This window comes from Planococcus citri, chromosome 1 (assembly GCF_950023065.1).
Source record: "Planococcus citri chromosome 1, ihPlaCitr1.1, whole genome shotgun sequence".
NCBI classification, from domain to species: Eukaryota; Metazoa; Arthropoda; class Insecta; order Hemiptera; family Pseudococcidae; genus Planococcus; species Planococcus citri.
This window is the reverse complement of record NC_088677.1, coordinates 88,305,966-88,329,871: the sequence shown is the minus strand read 5'-3', so window position 1 is coordinate 88,329,871 and position 23,906 is coordinate 88,305,966. Positions and strand designations below refer to the sequence as shown.

At 37.0% G+C, this 23,906-nt stretch overlaps 2 protein-coding genes across 5 annotated transcripts in view; one reads left to right on the top strand and one right to left on the bottom strand.

Moving 5' to 3' along the window:
• rsh (radish) overlaps window positions 1–23,906 on the top strand; it is a 780,520-nt gene that overhangs the window by 204,659 nt on the left and 551,955 nt on the right. The window lies entirely within an intron of this gene.
• Window positions 7,856–23,906, bottom strand: part of LOC135839925 (snake venom 5'-nucleotidase-like) — a 37,226-nt gene continuing 21,175 nt past the window's right edge. Inside the window, exons 5-9 of the mRNA XM_065356199.1 lie at window positions 21,054–21,217; window positions 20,828–20,930; window positions 20,556–20,714; window positions 8,789–9,007; window positions 7,856–8,686 (exon numbers count right to left, since the gene is read on the bottom strand). Coding sequence (XP_065212271.1) covers window positions 8,463–8,686; window positions 8,789–9,007; window positions 20,556–20,714; window positions 20,828–20,930; window positions 21,054–21,217 — 869 coding nt within the window. The 3' untranslated portion in view covers window positions 7,856–8,462. The remainder of the gene's footprint in view (window positions 8,687–8,788; window positions 9,008–20,555; window positions 20,715–20,827; window positions 20,931–21,053; window positions 21,218–23,906) is intronic.

The following is a 23,906-nucleotide window of genomic DNA, read 5'->3' as shown; positions in this document are numbered from 1 at the left end:
TTCTAATTCTATTCAGCGTTTTCCAGAGGCTGTACTTCAGTTGGTTACCTTGGGGCAATGATTCACTCATAGTATTGCTACTTGATGCTGTGTTCCAGATTTGACAGCGTTCAACTTCGGCAGGAGCACTCAATTCATTCACTGTTCTCAGAAAACTGTGTCTAGATTTTAGTCTGCTCTCTGGTTATTCGTAGTAGCCATGCATGGGGTGTAGGGAGTTGTGTGTTGCTTTAGTTTTTCCTGCTCTGGCAGCCACCTCCCTATGCACTTCCAGTGGTGCAATCCCTGCGAGACAATGCAGAGCTGTGAGTGGAGTTGGTCCGGTGTATCCTGTCACCAATCGGCAGGCTTCATTCAGGGGCCCATCTACTTTTCTAGCGTGTGCTGATCGTCCCCATGCTAGGCAAGCATATTCTGCAACTGAGTAACACAGCGCTAGTGCTGATGTGGGCAGGACCTGTAGTTGAGCTCCCCATCTGCTACCTACTAGCTTTCGGATCAGATTTGTTCTAGCAGCCACTTTCATTTTGGTTTTTTCACAGTGTTGCCAGTAGGTGAGTGATCTATCCAGTGTCACTCACAGATATTTGGGGTGGTCATTGTGATTCAGTGCAGTGTGTCCCCATTAGATGTTGAGCTGTCTCTTGGCCTCACTGTTTTGCAAGTTGGAACGAACATGTTTCTGTCTTGGATGGATTTGGCCTGAGGTGGTTGGCTTTATAGTATTTGTCAAGTTCTTCTATTGCCTGATTCAGTGTGTCTTCCACCTCTACAAATGTGTCACACTGTGCTGTGAGCACAAAGTTGTCTGCATACAAAAAGCGACGTGCTGGTCCTCCAATTGGTTGGTCATTGGTGTAGATATTAAGAAGGATGGGTGACAGGACACTTCCCTGTGACAAGCCATTCTTTTGCCTTCTCCAAGTGTTGTTCTTTCCATCTAAAGTCACATAGAACCTCTGGTCTTCAAGCAGTGTTGTGATGATTTCTGTAAATTTGTAGTCCCTGGTCAGTTCATAAATCTTGTACCAAAGTAACTGATGACACACTGTGTCAAACGCTGCAGTGAGGTCCACAAACATAGCACCAGTGACCTTGCGCTGTTCAAAACCATCCTCAATGTGCTGTGTTAAGCTCAGGACCTGACCAGTACAAGATTTTCCAGGTCTGAAACCTGCCTGCTGACTGATTAGGTTCTTGTCAATATGCTCAGCTACTCAATTTAGGACCACTCACTCAAATACCATATATAGGTGACATAGTAAGGATATAGGGCAGTAACTTTCAGGGTCATTTGGGTCTTTGCCTGGTTTCTGGATAGCAATAACATGGGCCTGCTTCCATGATCGAGGTATTTTTGATGTTTTTACACAGGTATTGTACAATTCCTGGATCCATGTAACAGTTTTTGGCCCAAAATGCTTTATCTGCTCCACAAACATTTTATCAACACCTGCTGCTTTTCGATTTTTGGCTGAGTGTATAGCTGCTGTGATCTTAGAGTATGTGAATGGTGATGAAAAGTTATTCACTTCCTCTGCTTGATTACAAATAATTTTCTTGCTTTCAACTCTACCACTTGTCTTTCCATTTATGAGCAACTGGTGAGCAATCTGGTTTGCTGTTGTCTGAGTGAAACTCCTTGCTTAACTTTTTTCTCCATTCAGTCTCTTGAGCAGATGCCATGCTCTTCGACTGTCCTTACCAAAATTGAGATCTTCTACCAGTCACTGCCAGTTCTCCTGCCTTGACTGAGCTATCTCCGCTGCAAGTTTATCTCCAAGCTCTATGGTATCATCATCAAAAGATTTTCATTAAATTTATCAACATATTCGTTGCACTGTGTGATGAGGCTTGGTTTCATACCAGAGATGTACTCTTTCCCTGCTCCTCTTGGGATATGCTTGACTGAGATTCGTTTAAGGACTGCATTGAAAAGATCATAATTTTCTGGTGCTGGTGGTGGTAGGTATAATGTTATCCACCTCTGCATCCAGCTCCTGAGTATAGGACTCCCAATCAGCCTTTTTAAAGTTGAATCTTGGCGGTGGGTTCGCACTTCTGATTGGGCAGACTGCTACTCTAACCTCACAGATAATTGGCCTGTGCTGGGTACGAGGTATGGGATTAGCAACCAGTTCCTGGCAAAGATGTGACATTTGCTCTGACACGAAGATCGTATCTGGGTTATAGTCACGTTTCCAACGCACGCTGTTGAATGAGGCTGGTAATTTAGGATCAAAGATAAGGCTCAGTACCTAGAAAGCCGAAATTGGGGAACATGCCCTACTTTTGACCTGCTGAATCAATTAGAGACGATTTCAAACCGTTTTGAAGAGTTCTGGAGGCTCCAGCAGATTTTTTTAATTTGAAATTTCCACAAAATGCAGTCAACAAAAAGGGTTAAAAACCTAAATTCACGCTCCACTCCAACTTAAACACGTTATTAAGTCGACTGCTGGTAGGTTTAAGTCATTTAGAAGTCCTCAGCGACTTCTGGAAAATTCTCGGTGCCTCCAGTAGATTTTTGAAACTTGAAATTTCCACAAAAATTGGTCAGATGTGATTGGAAAGGCAAAATTCACTCTTATTTGATGAAATTTTGAGCAAATTCCAAGTTTCACAATTTTGCTGGAGGCTCCGGAAGTGTTCCAAACGTTTTGAAACCGTTTCCAATTGATTTGCCAGGTCAAAATGTAGACTACATCCCAAAATTCAGATTTCTAGGTCAATTTGGTAAAATTTTGATTTTTTTCAGCATCAAATATCAAAAAAATGCACTTTAGCAATCGAAATGTTGGCTGATGAAAAATTTTTGCACGCTCTTTCGATCTAGCTGTGTTTAATTTTTGGGACAAAATCTAACTTTGCAGGATCTCTGTCATCGTGTTGAAAATCTAGTTGAACTGATGCAGTTTTTACTCGGTTCAGTTTGCCCAGATAAACTATTTCAAAAAAAAAAAAAAAAAAAAATGAAAAACATTCTCATTAAACAGAGAGGAGTCTTTTAGGTAGAGGTAGGTAGCTTCAGTTTTATCAACTTTTCCAGCTAATTTACGCAACACCGGCGGCAACAGCGACGTCGCACCCTAAAGCATCATCATAAAAGAGAATTTCCTAACAGATTTTCGTGTTATTTTCATTTAACGGATAAGTCGATGAAAAATTACACCGATTTTCTTCCTAAGAATAAAGAAAGCGGGGTACCGAAAGGAAGAGCTGCCTTTCGGCTCTCACCCTTTGCTGAAAAATACATCGAACGAACATAAAAAAAAACGCCCAAAAAAAAAACGAGTCGGCAATTTTCACGCTCCGACGTGAGGTAATATTTACTTTTCTTTTTGACGCTTTATTTCAATATTTCTTTCATTATCTTGATAAGAATACGACGCCGACGTTTCTTTCATAATATTATAAAAATTTTCGCTTTTGTAATACATTTCGTTTATTTATCAATGTTGGTACGTGGCGCGTTGCGTCACGTAGCTGAGTGATGCGTATTTCTGCGCGCATTTTGCTGTTTTTTTCTTTACGTGTAACTCCTTCGCAGTTTTGTGAGTATTTGAAAATGTTCAGTGAAAAAAAAATGTCGAAGGGTTTTGACCAAATTCAGCGGAAGCCTTTATCGTGAGTTGAAGTTAGCTCCAAAATGTATCCCAGCTGATTTTTGAAAAAAAACTCGACTCCAGTACTTAGCTTGGTAGAATATAAGTAATTAGGATTTCTGCAATGTGCATAATCTTCGACCTAAATTCATTCGTCCTCGTGACTATTTTCTCGTAAAAATTGCAGAGTAAAAGGGAAACCTCGTAGATATCTATATTTACAATTCAAACCGGGTCGAAGGGAAGAATGGTCGAGCATGCAATGTAAATTATGGCCACTGTGTGTATTCTAGCGGTACGCGAATGAATGACAGCTCGAATAACTTCATCGCTGTCTTGCTCGTAGTCGTCGTCGTCGTGTTTAATAAGTTGCCTAAACAAACGCCTCTATCATTCATTTAAAGTAGTATCCTTTCGACAGTCGTTCAACATCGCCGCCTTTTGTCGACAGGCAATCATTTCGTTGTTTTCTTTATGTGCGAATTTGTATAGAGACCAAACGAAGTCAAATATCTTACGTTATGGGGAATAAAAAAATGGCACAGCTGTATGAAGATAATTATGTCCTTTGAACGTACCACTATTTCATTCAACTTGAAGTCTACGCACACCTGTTGTGAAATTGTAATAACACGGACTGCTTTCGGTATAGGTAGTAATTAAACATTCGTCATTTACAACGACGAGAAACTGCATTTGAAATAATTCCAATAATATGTTTATGAAATGAATGTAGGTTGTAAGTACGAGGAAGAATTGAAGAAGTTATTTTATCGTATAAATAAGTAAATTGGAATCGTTATGTGTGCAGTTTCTCATACTTGTCGTACTAGATTGCTTAATTAGAAGCAACCCGCGGTACTATATTTTATTACAGATTCGTGTAACCTTCGCGTACTAAATGAAACGGTGTTACTTTCAAAGGACATGATCATCGTCGAGTTAGAACAGCTGCACCATTAAGTGATATTTATTGTAATTTTAGTAAGATTCAGATCGTTCATCGTCTTCGAAAATTGAAACTCGGATTTCGAGCAGGGTTTTCTCATTGCTATAACTCCCCCCCCCCTCCACCCTACCTCTCGTTGAATCAATTGAACTTGAAGTTGTAAATGACGTTTATCCACCAATCTACTAGCTACCTTATCCAAAATATACATTTTAAATCGAGATAAACTGCGGTCACAGATTGGAAAGAATTAATGTGGATTTTTCAAAATTTATATTTGTTTCTCTTTTAGAGCAGCCAAATTCCATATTTTTAGTAGAATTCCTAAAATTTCGTGAAAACCGTAATTTTCGAAAATCTATCGGAGGCTTTATAGAGCTGTTTAAATGATCTGAAACTTCTTCGAATCGATTTAGAGTAGAGGAGGGGGCGAAATTAGAGATTATGAGTATCAGATTTCAATTTCTAGCTCAATGGAACTTTAATTATTGTTATTTTTTTTCATCTTCGTAGTCCGAATTTGATTTCTGAATATTCCTCAAAATTCAAGAAATGGACTCAAAAGACTTGAAATTCTGGCTGATGAGGTAGATATTATTTGCGTATTGTTTTTCTTCAAAAAGCTTTTTTTACCCAGAATTCTCGCAGGTTTGGAATATATCTTCTGATGGTTAGTTGCCCATCCCCACAGTACTTACAAAAAAATTGACATTTAGCACGAAAGGCCAATTTTTTGGGCATGGTTTCTCAAGTTTTTAACCAAAAATCAAATGTGGCCATTCCCTGTCTCTGGTGCAACGTGTCTGTCTACCGAACAAAACAACCACGATATTTTCCCGAATATTCAATTTTAAAAAGGGTGGGGGGGGTCAGCATTTCTTCAGTTTTTTTTTCAATGCCCAAAAAATCATTTCAAACCTCTTTTTCAATCAAAGTTGTCAAAATCAAAATCAGATTCTCTCGCCCCTCCCATTTATCATTATCAGGTACGCAGTAGAGAATTAATGGAAAATTTCAGCGTTTGGTGTTCAGAGTGTCTACTGGCAAGAAAATAGCAAAAAAGCAATAAAAAGGCGAGAAATTATTGACATGGGTGGCAAGAAAGTAAGAAAATAAAACTGGGGGGGGGGGCGAAGATTTTTTTATGCGTTAACATGAGGTGGGAGAGGGGGATACAGAACTTCATATTTGAAAGCAAGAATAAAGCAGGAAGTTGGCAAGAAAAAGGCAAGAAAAAAAGCAAGAAATTTGCTTTTTTGGTTTCAGTATAGAATAGACACTCTGATGTTGAATAATATGGAAGAACTGGACATTTTTTTTTCAAATTATGTATTTCAATACTTTTTAATGGAAAGGGGGAAGGGGGAAACGTGGAAATTTCGATTCTTTTTTTTCGTTCAATTTTATCACGAAAGGAAAAAATCAAAAAAATGTAAACGAAAAAAAATGAATGGGAAATTTTAAAATGTGAAACAAGACAATATTTTTAGACAGGCATTTCAATTTTTATGAGTGATGTGGGTGTAAAAATCATTTTATATATTTTTCTTTCAATTCTGTAGAACCTGAGAAAATATTTTTCAAAAATATAAATTCCAGAAGGAGAGAATAAATATAAAGTTATAATGAAAATACCCAATAATTATAATTTGAAAAATAAAGAATGGCACGAAAAGTCAAAGAAGCAAGACAATATTATGGAAAAATAGGAACTTAAAATTTTTTCAGAAGAAACATTTTTATGAGCTTGGATGAAGATTTTTAAGTTGAAATTAAAATGTTCAAAAGCTGCGCTTTTTGGGAATTTCAAACAATCAGAACAAAAGTATAGTGTAGCAGGAACTTAGAAAAACTGTTTTTTTGTTTTTGAAAGTTCACGATGTGTCTTTATGAAGCTCACGATCAGCCCTCAAAAATCAGGTTATAATCGATCTTATTAGGTATTCTTCTGTAGTGGTCTATTTTTGGCTGTCTTTTCAATTTTTTTTTTGTTTCGATTTTTTTGCTTGTTGAGATTCCCCCTCCCTTCCCCCTACCTTTTCATTATGATGCCTAGGAATTGAATTTATTTGAAAATTGAGATTTTTTTCGATTTTTGGTCATCGATTGGATTATTTGGGAGCAAGTAGCTGAAATTCTTGAATTTTTAATTTTTTAAAACAATTTTCGAGCAAAACTAGCCTTTTAAAAAATGGGATGATCAAATTAAAAAATTCAAGATTTCTGCACACCTACCATTTGACCCAATCTACAACCTTCCTCACACTTTGCATTTTGTGAAAAAATTGATGAATGTTATTGAACAAAAAATAGAAATTCACGTTTATTTGTACATAATATTATTATTGTACATAGGTACATATATTCCAGTTAATAACAAATAAAATACTCACATAAAAACAAAAAAGAGAGAGAAAAACAACTTTTGAAATTACAAATACATCTGATATTGCTAACATAATATGGTACGATAACAATTACGAATTAAAAATATCAAGCTACTGAATAAATGTCGAGTCATTTTAGGAAAAAAAAATCACACTTGAAGAAATAGGGTTTTACCTTACGTATAAATGCATTCTTATTTTTATTGTACATCTACTTTGACAATATTCCATTCTACTTCCAAACTATTTGTAGGCCTAATGGATCTGGAAAAATGAAAATTTATTCGATTTCCAACATTTCAATTGAAACGTCACTCGCAAGAGAATTCCTTCAACACAGGACTGTTCGATTGGGATGAAACTTGAAGGGATTGAAAGAGTCCCTAAAAAAAATCGATCCTCTAATTCTCAGCTCCTCAAGTTTATTTTTAGATTTTTTTTTAGCAAATTTTCGAAATTTTTATTTGACAGATGGTACATTTTGAGGATGTTAGAAAATTTAGACTTTTGGTGAAGACCTTCATTTTGAGTTGAAAGTCATTTGGGGAAATTTTTAGCCTCGGAGGTGTTACTGGAAGGAGATAGGGCCCTCAAAGAGAAAGAAGTTTCAAAAAAGTCGTAGTTTTTTCGCTCCAGCTCTACTCAACCGGTTCTAAAAAAGTGCCCCTGTTCCAAAATACAGATTTGAGATTCTCGACAAAATTTAAGACCATTTTTAGGGTTCCACTGAGCGGTTGAAATTGCTGGATGATATTTAATTCAAAATGAATCTCCACCAAATTTGGTCAAAATCCTCCGAAATTGTTTTTCTCGATTCATCGTAAGGGACAGCTCTTTTGTGGGATCGATAAATCAGGAAAAATTGCCATATTTTTTCGTCATATGAGTGACTTTGAGCTGCTGATGATTTGATGACCTGGATTTTTTTTTGGGGGGGGGGGGGTTCTTTCAATCTATTTGTTTCAATCTGAGAACTTAGTTAAGGCGAAGTGGATTCGTCAAAATTGAATGCGATTTGTTGCGGCCTCAAGTTGCTGAAAATTTCGACTCATTAAAGAAAGAGATTGTCTAAAGTTGTGAAATTTGAGAAGAAAATTCGTGACAAAAAGCTACTAGAAATATGAAAGAATAAAGAATCGAGAAAAAGACGTTTATATCTAAATATAAGCGAGACCCATACAACTTCAAAGAGGCGAGCGAGTGAGCGACGCCACCGACGGTGAAAAATTATTCGAAGGAATGCGGTACGGTAGGTTTTTACAGCCGGATTATATACGTTGTGGCATCAGCTCGAGCTATTTTTCGTATTTTTTCATTTTTTTTTCGCGTCGAGCGAGGGAATTGTCTTTAAGTGTAGAAGTAGATATCGCATTAAAATGTTGGATGATTTACGATGTGGCGTAACATAGTTGTGGAAGGAGAGCGGTCGCGGAGTGTACGAGTGCGTTGGTATCGTATACTCTTGTGTTTGTGTATCAGCTACTCGAACTCGCGTATACTCGTACTCGTACTATGGCAGTATCACGAATGATGAACGGTGGTGGCGACCGTAAACATATTATAAAACCAGGTAACGAATGATATCGATACGAATAGCGTTATTATTGAAGAATTAATCGGACTAGAGGATTTGGACGGTGACACGGGTAATTCATCATTTACAAAGATAATCCTTCCATCGATTCCCGGATAATTTACTTGGGATTTATTGAAATAGTTGGCCACGGCGTCGGTATCCGAAAGAGCTGCGTGAAGTGAAAATTACACACATAAATGATATCATATTGTCATGCATTGAAAATTATTCATCATGGGTAAAGTTTCACGTATAATAGGTAGGTACTTACAGAAGACACCCAGGTCGTCCATAAGCGGCTCGCTGTAGCCTTTGTTGAACATCGAGTATCCATCGCCTCCATCTCGAAGGTATTGGGACATGACTATCGTGTAAGTGGTATCATCTTTCATGGCAGAGTACATGGGGACTGAGCAATTGGCGCAGCGTACGTCTAGCTTTGTTATACGACGGCCTACTGGCTTGGCGAAGTCGTAAACTACTCTGATACCTGTGAAAAGAATGGAGAATATTTTTCTAAATCATTCAAAATTGATTTGGGTTAAAATTTTGTTGAGATTCAACTACATAAATGTTTTGGTGAGAATGTTTTTTTCGAACATTTTAAAATTATTTTCAGTCAATAATTATTATTATTTTATTATTTTTTTTGGGAGGGGGGGGGGGTTGTTTGTAATTACGTGGTGAGATTTAAATCGAGCTGATAAGGTCAAGTTTTTTAATTAGGTCTAAGAATTTTTTAATTTCAGAAGGGTCATCTGGTATGAATGGGGATCTTTCATCTATTTGTAGGGATAGTCTGTGCTGATGTAAGGAGGGACAGTGAAATAGTAAGTGTTGGACAGATATAAGTTCTGACATGCAGAACTGGCATGTGGGTTTCGGGGCCTTTTCATAGAGGTGATTATGGGTGATTTTTATGTGGCCAATTCTCAATCTGATTATAATGATTTCTTCCAGTCTATTTAGTTGAGATAGGTTTTTCCAAGGCTGACAAGGGAACCTCTTGAGGTGTCCGCCTCCGATTTGAACGGGACCGCGATTTTTGGAAAGAGCATGTTCTAAAATCCCCAAATCCAAATTTTCAGCTGCCCAAGTTCATTTTTCGATTTTTGGCGAATTTTTGAAAATCCAAAATTGACTATTTTGGTGTTTTTAGCTTTTTTTTAAAAAGTACGTATTTGATCAATAAAAATGTTCAAAATAAGTCCTAAAACTGATATTAACCCCCCAAATCCAAATTTCGCCATTTCCAGCCATTCTGGAGCCTCCAGCGCGATTTTTCAATTTATCCAGAATCTTCAATTTGCTCCAGAAGGCGTGAATATGAAGTTGGGCAGCTAAATATCGAGTTGTGTGTTATACTCGACCTGTTTAACGAATTTATCCACATTTGAGCCGATTCTGGTGCGGACACCTCAAGAGTGGTTTTTTGACCAGCTTTTTTTCAAAATAAAAATATTCAAAAATCAAAAATTTCCCGTTTGCGAGAAAGTTTTCGAAATTTGCGCGAATCGCAGTATTTTGTCATGAACGAACCCCCCGAGGCTGAATTTCGCCATTTCCAGCCATTCTGGAGGCTCCAGCGCGATTTTTAAATTTCTTCAGAATCTTCAATTTGCTCCAGAAGGCGTGAATATGAAGTTGGGCAGCTAAAAATCGAGTTGTGTGTTATACTCGACATGTTTAACGAATTTATCCACATTTGAGCCGATTCTGGAGCGGACAACTCAAGAGTGAGTTTTTGACCAGCTTTACTCATAATAAAAATATCCAAAAATTAAAGGGAGGCGCAAGAAAGGCTGGAAATGGCGAAATTCGTTCTCGTGTGGTTAATTAATGACGAAATACAGCGATTCGCGCAAATTTCAAAAATTTTCTCACAAACGAGAAATTTTTGATTTTTGGCGATATTTTTATTTTGAAAAAAAGCTGGTCAAAAAACCGCTCTTGAGGCGTCCCCTCCAGAATCGTCTCAAATGTTGATAAACTCGTTAAACAGATCCAGTATAACACACAACTCGAATTTTAGCTGCCCAACTCATATTCACGCCTTCTGGAGCAAATTGAAGATTCTGGAGAAATTGAAAAATCGCGCTGGAGGCTCCAAAATGGCTGGAAATGGCGGAACTCGGCCTCGGGGGTTTGTTCATGATGAAATACTGCGATTCTCGCAAATTTCAAAAATTTTCTCACAAACGGGAAATTTTTGATTTTTGAATATTTTTATTTTGAAAAAAAGCTGGTCAAAAAACCACTCTTGAGGCGTCCGCTCCAAAATTGGCTCAAATGTGGATAAATTCGTTAAACAGGTCGAGTATAACACACAACTCGATTTTTAGCTGCCCAACTTCATATTCACGCCTTCTGGAGCAAATTGAAGATTCTGGAGAAATTGAAAAATCGCGCTGGAGGCTCCAAAATGGCTGGAAATGGCGAAATTTGGATTTGGGAGGTTAATATCAGTTTTAGGACTCATTTTGAACATTTTTATTGATCAATACGTACTTTTTAAAAAAAAAGCTAAAATCACCAAAATAGTCAATATTGGATTTTCAAAAATTCGCCAAAAATCGAAAAATGAATTTGGGTAGCTGAAAATTTGGATTTGAGGGTTTTAGAACATGCTCTTTCCAAAAGTCGCGGTCCCGTTCAAATCGGAGGCGGACACCTCAAGAGGTTCCCTTGTGAGTATTTTTTGTGGTGAAAGAGCTAATTTGATGTTTGGAAGGACCAAAAGTTTTGCCATTTCTTAAGTGTGTTTTGGGTGAAGATAGATTTAAGGTCGTCAGCTGTGATAAATGTGAAAGGAGAAAGAGTAGTGGCGGATTTTGCATTTTTATCTACGATTTCATTTCCTGTGATTCCAACATGGCTAGGTACATACATAAACTGGATGGAGATGGAGAAGTGTGAATTTTGTAAATCAAATAGAGTTTTATGAATATTTTGAATTAGGGTGGTGATCAGAAAACAGATTTTGGATAGTAGTTAGTGAGCTGAGGGAATCACTCTGAATTAAGAAAGACTTATTTTCTGATTCATAAGTGAATATATCACAGAGGCAGTGGAAAATAGCTGCGAGTTCGGCAGTGTAGATTGAAGAGCAGTTATGGATTTAAAAATTTGAAATTTTATCATTAATAGAGTAGGCATACCCTGAATGAAGTGTTTTGGTATTTTTGAGCCATCTGTAAAGCAGAGATTAAATTTTTTGTATTCTGATACGAGTTCGAGATAGTTTTGTTTTATTACTAGTGGAGAGTGGCTATTTTTTGGGTAGGCTAGTTAATAAGTTGTGTAATGACTTGAGGAGGCCTGAGGAGCCATGAGGGATATAATATTGGTTGTTGGATGAGTGTTTTAGGATTGATTTAAAAATCATTCAACATTGTGATGAAATTAGAAATGGGTCCTTCTATATGATCAAAATGTTGGGGGTTGGGTGGGTTAATTGAGTTTTGGAGTGGATGGGAAGGGTTGGTGGATGCATTTGAGAAGAATTTGTTTGTTATGAAAGTTCTTCTAAAATCTGGAGGTAATTCTGCTGCTTCACAGTAAAGGCTATCTATTGAAGAGAAATGAAGGGCTCCCAAACAGATGCTTAGGGCTGAATTTTGAATTGTTTTTAGGATATTAGAAGTTTTATTTAAGATATTTGCAAAACATGGGCTTCCATACTCAATTTTACTGCGAATTAGAGATTTATACGAGTGAAGTAGGAGTTTGCGAGATGGATTATACTCGGTGTTTTTGATTATTTTCAGCAGATTTAGGTGTTTCATGAGATCTTATTTTACTATTAGGAAATGAGGAGTCCAATTTAGTTTTCTATCAAAAGTTAAGCCAAGAAATTCTGTACTCCAATGCAAAAAGGATGGAAGTCCAATGACCTGGCATAAGGAAAGGAGGTTAGTGTGTTCAGTGCAGTTTTGAGAAACAGGAATTTTAAATTTTGAACTGAAAAGTTTAAAATCCCTGTATCAAACTGCATTAAACACTTTAACCTCCTTTCCTTATGCCAGGTCATTGGACTTCCATCCTTTTTGCATTGGAGTACAGAATTTAGTAGTGGTTTTGAATTCTGAAGAGTGTCCTTTGAAGTTGAGAATGAGATCTGGAGGAATCTTATTTTTTTTGGTGAAAAGTGTACAGTGGGTTTTTGACTCGGAGAAGGTTAGACCATTAGAATCTGCCGATGATTCAATTTTTTCAAGGGTTTCTTGGATTACTTGAAGAGCTAGTTGAATATTATTTAAACGAAAGGAAATGTTTATATCATCAGCAAAGATTCTCAGAGAAATGGGTCTGGAAACAACATTGGAAATGTCATCAATCAAAGGTATAAATAATACTGTGCTAAGAACTGAACCTTGGGGGGACTCCATTTTCAATTTCAAAATATTCTGAGTATGTATTGTTAACTCTCACTCTAAAAGTACGGTTTGTTAAGAAATTCTGAATGAAGTAGGCCAGTCAAAAATTATTGGATTATGATTTTTGTGATTTCTGAAAAAGTCCTGATAGATTATTTTCATCTATCAAAAAAAATGTGATTGAAAGTTCTCCGATGCTCATGATTTGTTCGATCGAAGCGACAGAATTTAACTATGGCATCTCAACAAAGGCACGCGATGTCGAGTCGACTTCTGTTCTGTCGCATTTAACATTGTAAAAGAAGGATGAGAAACTATCGAACGTGAAATGTGAAGGAATGTATTTTTTCCTACCCTGCGACGAAAGTAAAACCGTACCCGCGACCCATCGTAACAGTGCTGAGATAATTGGTTAGCGAGATATTTGCGCACGAGAAAGCATTACCTACGCACGATATACTTTCGCTTTCTGCTTTTTCGATCTACTCGTATATACCAAACTCGTAAATTTTTTTTTATTTTTTACGCTTTCAATTTTTATTGCTCATGAAAGCAGTAAATTTTCGGCGAAAATATCGAAATCGTTAAGCTTCGAAGTTGTGCCTGCCTGGTGCCTACGCGAATACGCGAATCGTTCGATTTTTAAATCGCTTACGACCACCGATCGTTTTACCAAAATTGGGATTCGTTTTGCGGCAGTGATTTCACTTTACCTCGACGTATAGCCAGGTTGTATTTCATTTTTGAAATAAATTTCACTATGGAACCTATAAATGTGCTATATTCTACTATGTTCGGAAATTCATATTTTTTTGGGCATTTCTTGTGTTTCTTGGTGATTGCTGATTAAAGTGATAATCCAGCGAATGATGATAGGAATAATTGAACCTCCCCCTCCCCATCACCCGATCAACTGGGACAATTTTTTTCAAGAGAACATTCTGAGGATCATTTTGAAGCAAAATTTTCAACAGAAAAGTTGGCCTTACTAAGAAAATGGCGCCTATTCTGAAATGAGAGAAAATGATATTTTACCAAATTGACCTACTTTAAAACTGAAATTTGGGATTTACTCTGTTTCTGACCTGCTAAATCGATTGCAATTGGTTTTATACTAGTCCGGCATATGACAATAGGAGTAATTGCACCCCCCCCCCCCGCCGATCCTCCGGGACAACTTTTTTCTCAAAGGGGACATCCTAAGGAACATTTTTAAAGCAAACTTGCCCAAAAAAAAGTTGGCCTTACTTACAAAATGGCGGCAATTTTGATTGACAGGTCAGCCGAAATCGCAGATTTTGCGTTCCAAATAGGACTTGCACGAGATTTTCCAAGCCGTACTAAGGTAGATCGAAAGAGCAGGCAAAAATTCATCACCTGTCAAAATTTCAAGTGCTAAAGTGCGTTTTTCGATTTTTGGTGAATTTTTGAAAATTAAATTTAGGCCAAAAATGAGGGAAAAAAATCAAAATTTTACCAAATTGTCCAAGAAAGCTGAAATTTGGGATGTGCCCTATTTTCGACATGCCAAATCGATTGGAAACGGTTTCAACCCGTTTTGAGCAGTTCTGGAGCCTCCAGCAGATTTTTGAAACTTGAAATTTCCCCAAAATTTCATCAAACTGAGATGGAGAAGGAAAATTTATTCTGCAAACTAATTTCAATACGCTACGAAGTTGATTGCTAGTGAATATCAAGTTATTTTGGAGCCTCCAGCGACTTTTTGAAAGGTTATATGGCGTTTTTTTGGAAAACTGAAATTTCCTAAAAGTACATAGCTGGAAGCTTCAAAACCATTTGAAACCACCATGCAGTCTGCGAAGTAAATTTTAGCTTGCCAACTCCATTTGATAAATTAATGTTGGGGAAATTTCAAGTTTCAAAAATCTGCTGGAGGCTCCAGTAATTTTCAAAAAAGTCGCTGGAGGCTCTAAAATGACTTGAACCCACCTGAAGTCGTCTTCAGAGGGTGTTAAAATTATAGTTTGCAGAATTAATTTCGACTCTCCATCTCAGTTTGATGAAATTTTGTGAAAATTTAAAGTTTTAAAAATCTGCTGGAGGCTTCAGGAATTTTCAAAAAGGCGCTGGATGCTCCAAAACGACTTGAAATTCACCTGCAGTCTTTCGTAGCGTATTGAAATTAGTTTTTAGAATAAATTTTAGCTTTACAACACCAATTTGATTGAATTTTGTGAGAATTTCGAGTTTCAAAAATCTGCTGGAGGCTCCAGAACTGCTCAAAACGGGTTGAAACCATTTCCAATCGATTTGGCAGATCGAAAATAGAGTATATCCAAAATTTCAGCTTTCTTGGTCAATTTGGTAAAATTTTGAGTTTTTCTCTCATTTTTGGCCTAAATTTAATTTTCAAAAATTCACCAAAAATCGAAAAACGCATTTTAGCACTTGAAATTTTGACAGGTGATGAATTTTTGCATGATCTTTCCATCTACCTTTGTAAAGTTTGAAAAATTTCGTGCAAGTCCTATGTTGAAACGCAAAATCTGCGATTTCGGCTGACCTGTCAATCAAAATGGCCGCCATTTTGTAAGTAAGGCCAACTTTTTTTTGGGCAAGTTTGCTTTAAAATGTTCCTTAGGATGTCCCCTTTAAGAAAAAAGTTGTCCCGGAGGATCGGCAGGGGGTGCAATTACTCCTATTGTCATATGCCGGACTATACTGTTTTGAGCAGTTCTGGAGCTTCCAGATTTTTTGAAACCTGAAATTTCCACAAATATTTTGTCAAATGAAGTTGGAAATCCGAAATTCACGCTGAACTCTTATTTAGAAATGTTATTAAGTAGACTTCTGGTGAGTTCAAGTCATTTTGGAGCCTCCAGCCACTTTTTGAAAATTTTTGGAGCCTCAAGTCGATTTTTGAAACTTGGAATTTCCACAAAATTTAATAAAATGAAGTTGGAAATGCGAAACACATGCTGCACTTCAACAACTGATGGTGAGTTCAAGTCATTTTGGAGCCTCCAGCCACTTTTTGAAAATTTTTGGAGCCTCCAGTCGATTTTTGAAACTTGGAATTTCCACAAAATTTAATTAAATGCAGTTGGAAAGCCAAAATTCATTCTTTAAATTAATCTCAATACGCTACGAAGTCGACTACAGGTAGATTTCGACTCGTTTTGGAGCCTCCAGCGACTTTTTGGAAATTACCGGAGCCCTCATCCGATTGTCTTATGCTGGAAATTTCTCTGAAGTTTTACCAAACAGGGTTGGAAATAAAAAATTCGCTTTCTGTGAAGAGTGAATTTTGACTTTCTCGCTCTATGATGAAATTTTGTAGAAATTCAAGTCTCAAAAATTTACTGGAGGGTCCAGTAATTTCCAAAAAGTCGTTGGAGGCTCCAAAACGACTTGATATTCACCTGCAGTCGACTTCATTGGGTATTGATATTAGTTTTTGAAGTGAATTTCAACTTTATAACTCCATTTAATGAAATTTTATGGAAATTTCAAGTTTCAAAAATCGGCCGGGGTCTTGAATAATTTACAAATAGTCGCTGACTTCATAGCGAGTGTGAATTTCGGATTTTCCACTTCATATTTGATGAAATTTTGTGGAAATTCCAAGTCTAAAAAATCTACTGAACGCTCCAGAACTGCTTAAAATGGTTTGAAACCGTTTCTTGATTTGGCAGGTCAATAATTGGTATATCCCTCCTTATATTTCAGCTTTCTAGCTTTTGGTAAAATTTTGATTTTTTTCTCATTTTTGACCTGAATTTGATTTTTCAAAATTCATCAAAGATCAAAAAATGCACTTCAGCACTTGAAATTTGGACTGATGATAAATTTTTGTTTGCTCTTCCGATCGAGCTTTGTCCAGTTCGAAATCAAATTTCACGATTTCGTGGCTGATCTGCCGATCCAAATGGCTGCCATTTTGTTAGAAAGGTAAACTTTTTTTTGACAAGTTTGCTTTAAAATGTTTCTTAGGATGTTCTCATGAAGACAAAATACGTCCCAGTAGATCAGCAGGGGGAGCAATTAATTTTTCTTGTCATATAGTACCATATAATTTGATGTTTTATCTTGTGAATTAGTTGGATTTGAAAAATAGTGCAGATCTACAGGATACATTTTCAGGATCTCGTGCACATGTGAAGTTATTTGCGCTGATATTTCTACTGGTACATTTTATACTTGCGAACGAAAAAAATAGGTATAAATTTAGCGGTGAAATACGTCGACTGTGAAACTAGAGTCTCGAACTTTGTTCTCTTTTTGTTTTTCGCCTCGTTTTTTTTTCTGTTTGAGGAAAAAGCGTACGTGTGAAAATGATCTTTTGACCGGAATAGGTTACAACGTAATTTGACACGATGACGAGCTTTATAGCAAAGTAAGCCCGAACAGAGAGAGAGAGAGAAAGAAAAGCACATATGGACGACGAAGTGAAGGCTGCAGAGAAGAAAAAAGTTTTTCAAGCGCGAAAAATCGTGACTATTGAAAATGACAAAACAGAGAGTTTTCTCATTTTTGAAGAACGCTCGCACATACTCGTGTACTCGCACGTGTACGTTTTTATAGTGCCTGCGTCGCGTCGTCGTATCGTCGAAAGCTCAAATTTGTCGTGAAAATATTTACGATTGAAATTTACTCTCGCGACTCGGGCGAAAAAGAAAAATTATGGAATCGATAAGGATGTCGAATAATTGAGACAATTCTAGTACGTCGATTCGCACTCGCACTCGCACCTACGCCTACGTACGTTTGTCGATGAAATTTAGCTGTAGGTATTCGATACGATAGTATATTTTTCTTACGTCTTGCCCTGCTTTTGTTCATCTGTAAAGTTCGGTGCTCGCTTTCTCATATTTTGTCAACATGATGGGTCGTCGACGATGTTATACTCGTACGTTGTTTTGTTTCTCACATCTCGCTTCCTTGTCGTGTTCCTCTATTTCAACCCTATACGAGTACGAGTAATATTGTCTTTTTTTAGCGATGATGCGGGCGAGATGTGCTTGCACGTAAAGCAACCATATCGTACGTTTGCTTCGTCGCGAGTATGAAATTTATATTCTATGAGAGCGAAATAAAACTCTGTGCTGAACAAATGATGCGTGAATATTTGCCAACGACTTGAAATTCTTCGGCAATGTCGATTATTGGAGCTACTAATAGTGTGTGTTGTCTGTGTGAGTGTGCATGGCACCAACACGTGCGAGTACATCATGAAGATATGTAGATTTTCTTGTCTTTCTGCATGTTTATGTTTCGTGTATGGCGATAGAGTATTATTTTATTACTGAATTTACTCGAACGGGAGGTTTATTCTAAATGTCTCAAGAATTTTTGAACTGGAGACAAAAGCCTCAAGTCATTGGATAACATCGCATAGGCAGTTTGTTTCTATATTTATGTAGGTCTAATTATTGGTACCTACGTATTCATTATTTTGTTGTGAAATAATCCGCAATTGACTAAAAGATTCGTGTTCATTTTTTTCATGTTTCAGGTGAGTTCGAAGTTTCAATAGCATTAGAACTTGATTCATTGAGTAAGTTTATTTTTATTTTTTTCATTGGCTTGGAAAACTTTTTTGAAAGAACCATTCGCGTATGGAAGGATTCATTTTTACCGAATCATTCGCGAACGAATTGATTAATTCATTGATTTATAAATCAGTTCGTTCGCGAATGACTCATCTTTACAAATTAACTCGTTCGCGAATGATTCACCAAAAATAATTGAATAAATCAATTCGTTCTTGAATGATTCATCAAAAATTAATTAAATGAATCGATTCGTTCGCGAACGAGTCACTTATACGAATCGATTCGTTCGCGAAGGATTCACCAAAAATTATTCAATTCGTTCGTGTATGATTCATCAAAATTTAATCAAATAAATCGACTCGTTCGTGAACGAGTCACTTATACGAATCAATTCGTTCGCGAATGATTTACCAAAAATTATTCAATTCGTTCGCGAACGTGTCACTAAAAATTATTCAATTCGTACGTGAACGATTCATCAAAAATTAATCAAATGAATCGATTTGTTCACGAATGATTCACTAAAAATTATTCAATTCGTTCGTGAACGATTCACCAACAATTAATTAATTGAATCGATTCCTTCGCGAACGAGTCACTTGTACGAATCAATTCGTTTGTGAATGATTCACTAAAAATAATTCAATTCGTTTGCGAGTAAATTATTCAATTCGTTCGTGAACGATTCATCGAAAATTGACCTAATAAATCGACTCGTTCGCGAATGATTCACTAAAAATGATTCGATTCGTGAATTATTCAATTCCTTCGTGAATGATTCATCAAAAATTATTCAAATATTCAATTCGTTCGTGAACGATTCATCAAAAATTGATTAATTGTATCGATTCGTTCGTGAACGAGTCACTTGTACGAATCAATTCGTTCGCGAATGATTCACTGAAAATAATTCAATTCGTAAATTATCCAATTCGTTCGTGAACGAATAACCAAAAGTTTTTCAATTCATTCGTGAACGATTGATCAAAAATTAACCAAATGAATCGATTCGTTCGCGAATGATTTACCAAAAATTATTCAATTCGTTCGTGAATCAAAATTTGATGAAATAAATTAACTCGTTCGCGAATGATTCACTAAGAATTATTCAATTCGTTCGTGAATGATTCATCAAAATTTGATAAAACGAATCGACTCGTTCACGAACGAGTCACTTACACAAATCAATTCGTTCGTGAATGATTGACCAAAAATTATTCAAATCGTTCGTGAATGATTTACTGAGAATCATTCAAATCGTTCGTGAATTAAAATTTGATGAAATAAATTAACTCGTTCGCGAATGATTCACTAAAAATTATTCAATTCGTTCGTGAACGGTTTATAAAAAAAATCATTCAATTTGTTCGTGAATGATTCATCAAAATTTGATAAAATGAATCGAATCGTTCACGAACGAGTCACTTACACGAATCAATTCGTTCGCGAATGATCCACCAAAAATTTTTCAAATCGTTCGTGAATGATTTACTGAAAATTATTCAAATCATTCGTGAATGATTCGCCAAAATTCATTCAATTCGTTCGCGAACGATTCATCAAAATTTAATAAAATGAATCGACTCGTTCACGAACGAGTCACTTACACGAATCAATTCGTTCGTGAATGATTCACTGAAAATTATTCAAATCGTTTGTGAAAGATTCGCCAAAATTCATTCAATTCGTTCGCGAATGATTCACCAAAATTGATCAATGTATTCCGTTCCTGAATTATTATTCATCTAGAAGTCAATCAATTTGTTCAATCATCAATCGTTCGTGAATGATTCGATTCGCTTCGCTTTCTTAAAAACTGCATCAATTCGTCATCAATTCGGCGCATTTTTTTGATTTTCGGTAAATTTTTAAAATTTATGTTCGGATTGAAATTGCAAAGAAATCCAAATTATACCAAATTGACATAAAAAACTGAAATGCGGTATAGTGTATGGTATGCCTTTCAGCTTTCTATAGGCGAATTTATGTAGTAACATTTGATTTTTTTGGCATTTTTTGGTCAAAAATGTTGAGGTGGTGATATATTTTTGCGTGCTCTATCAATCTGGGTAACTTATTGCGGTTCAAAAATTGTTCTGCCAGCTTAGATACCTCTTTAGTTAAATGTGATATTAATCTTATTTACCGGATACGTGAAGAAATTCTCCGGTTGATCCGTTAGTGTTTGGGTGTTTTGAAACCGATTGCTCCAATGCTTCTCTCAAATCGGAACCTCGTACACGAACCTTGTACATAGACGTTTTGTAAGGCAGTACCGTGAGTATTTCTTCATAGGTGAAGTTACCTGTAACATAAATTTACCTGGTTGGTGAACATTGATGATTACTCCACTTTTTTCTGCCACCACTGCTCCCTTGGGTGTGATCCCCCCCCCCATTTTTTGAATAGAGTACCAACCGAATGTTTTGTTTTCGTGTATCGGTGATCTTATAGCTCCTGCTTGGATGAGTGCTATCGCTGCATCTGTCCAACCATGAGTTCCGTTGTATTGCCCGGCTACCTAAAAGTCGAAATCAAAATTAAAAATTGAATTCCAAGAGTAGTTGAAAATTCAAGATGGATGAGGGGTGTCGTATAATTTCTTCGTGTAGGGCTGTCTTGTTCAATGTTCATGTTCACTTACCGCATCGATGAAGGCATCGGTGACCAAATTGCCCAAATTACATTCGTATATCCTACAACTTGGGCTCCGGCTGCCGAGCTTGACGTTTGTCCGACCCACTATGACGCGTACAAGTTCCTGAAATTGAGCCTTCCATTTGAGAACTTCTGCTTTCACTGATGCATCTGCGCAGAAAAAAAAAACATATCAGGAGAAGCTCCAGCTAAGGCAGAAAATCGTAAACTGTACAAAAAAAAAGCGAAAATTCAGCTTTTTGGAGCTTATTGTTAGGTCACGAAAATTCCAGCGAAATTCAATTTATACAGCTCTACTTTCCAGTTGGACTGGATGCAACAATATATCACAGGCCATCATATCAAGCGACAAAGTGCACTATTTGATTTTTGATGAATTTTTAAGAATCAAAATTATTTAATTTAAGCCAAAATTTGGGGGAAAAATCAAAATTTCACCGAATTGACCTAGGAAGCTGAAATTTAGGATATACCCTTTTTTTCGACTTGCCAAATCGATTGGAATTAGTTTCAAACCGTTTTAAGCAGTACTGGAGCCTCCAGCAGATTTTTGAAACGGCTTCCAGTAGATTTTTGAAACTTGAAATTCCCACAAAATCTCATCAAATGGATGAAGTCGACTGCAGGTAGATTTCAAGTCAATTTGACGCCTCCAGCGGCTCTTTAGAAATTACTGGAGCCTCCAGTAGATTTTTCTATGGTCGAGATTTTCATAAAATTTTACCAAACTGGGTTAAAAATCCAAAATTTACGACGTACTTCAATTTCAACGAGATATTGAGTCCACTGCAGGTGCGTTCGTGTGATTTTGGAGCCTCCAGCGACTTTTTGGGGATTTTTGGAACCTCCGGCAGACTTTTTGAACTTGAAATATTCACAAAAATTTAATTTTGTAGAAATTTCAAGTTTCAAAAAGTCACTGGAGGCTCCAGTAATTTCCAAAAAAGTCGCCGGAGGCTCCAAAACGAGTTAAAATCTACCTGCAGTCAACCTCATAGGGTACTGAAATTAGTTTACAGAATGAATTTAAGCTTTCCAAGTATACATTTGATGAAATTTTGTGGAAATATCAACTTTCAAAAATGTAGTGAAAGTTCCAAGAGTTTTTAAAAAGTCGCTGGAGGCTCCAAAATGACTGAAACACACCATCAGTCAACTTGATAATCTCATGTTGAAGTTGAAGTGCAACGTGAATTTTGAATTTCCAACTTCCTTTAATGAAATTTCAAGTTTCAAAAATCTGCTGGAGGCTCCAGGACTGCTTAAATTGGCTTGAAACCGTTTCCAATCGATTTGTCAGGTCGAAAATAGGGCATATCCCAAATTTCAGCTTTCCACGGCGATTTGGTAAGATTTTGATTTTTTTCTCATTTTTGGTTTAAATTTGATTTTCAAAAATTCACCAAAAATCGAAAAGTGCACTTTAGCACTTGAAAATTTGGCAAGTGATAAATTTTTGCACGTTTTTTCGATTATGTTGGAAATTTGGCAAATATGCTTTAAAATGTCTCTTGGGATACCCCCTGTAAGAATAATGTTGTCTCAAAAGAACGGGTGGGAGGGGAGGGGGGTTTGCAACTATCCCTATCGGCATATGCCACCCTATATTGACATTTTCCCCCTAAATACATACCTGGAATTCTGTTAGCAACCTTTCTACACTTTGAAATGAACCGAAAGCAGACGTAGGATCGTCATCAACCAACTAGAAAATATTTTCTCAACATGTGTACGAGTAACATCGACTCACCAGCCGCAACCTTTGACGTCGCTCGCCACGTGCATTGGTCGATCCGAGCCGCAATCTGCCCACGGCATCGACATGGCAATGTATAAAAACGAGCAGTCAGTCAAACAGCCTGAACCCTGACTGAAAGCGTTTACAGTACGGGACGAAGGTAGCCTACCTACATCTTACAGGAGGCGTGCTGCGGTGGTAGCTGCTTGTGCACTGCACGTAGTATAATCTGGCAGCGGTATCGCAGTTTTAATTAAATTTTATTTAAAAATGGACCCCGAAAACGCGTCGACGGAAATATTATTCCTTTTGAGATCCATCTCGGTTGAAATTATTACTAAAGCGCTTTTGTCGTTTAAACTCGCTCTTCGGGGTGTGTTTGCGTTTGTGTATACGCGTGTTTGAAAAGCACAAGCGAGCTGTATGAGCTGTTTTTCTACTCTTCTGCGCTGTGTGCTCGGTGTTGTCGTGTCGTGTCGCGCGCTGCGAAGCGATGATAACGATGACATCGGTGAATATGTCTGCGAGTAGTACGAATATTTCGACGACGACGACGACGACGAGCGTAATATTCTCATGACATTAGGTCGAATTTCACGAACGAATGAAGACGACGCCGCCGTCGCGTCAAGATGACAAAACTATACAGGCATAAGCAGAAGTAGAAGCAAAGGCGCGGCGCGTTAATATTAATACGAGAAATGAAGCGTATAATTTGAGTAATCGCGCGCCCAGAATAATAGGCAGTTAGTCTATAAAGTTGCGCGCACAAACGCTGCATAGATATTAATAGCTTATGAATGCTAAGGGAGTATTTGGCGTTTCCGGCGCACTCAGGCACATACTCTCGGTTTGATACATAATCTCTCTTTATCTTTCGCGAAAACGCACAGCCCCACTCCTGTCTCTTTAGACGCAGGTATAGTTGTTCATATGTACGAGTATATATCGCACACGTATGAACGTGCTATAGTCTACCACGTATATTTATAAGTTTACAGCACCATACACTCAGTCAGCCGAATATAGTGAGCGGTAAAAATGATATTAAGATATGATAGTGAAAACAGTATAGAATAGAAACGATGAACTCGTACAATA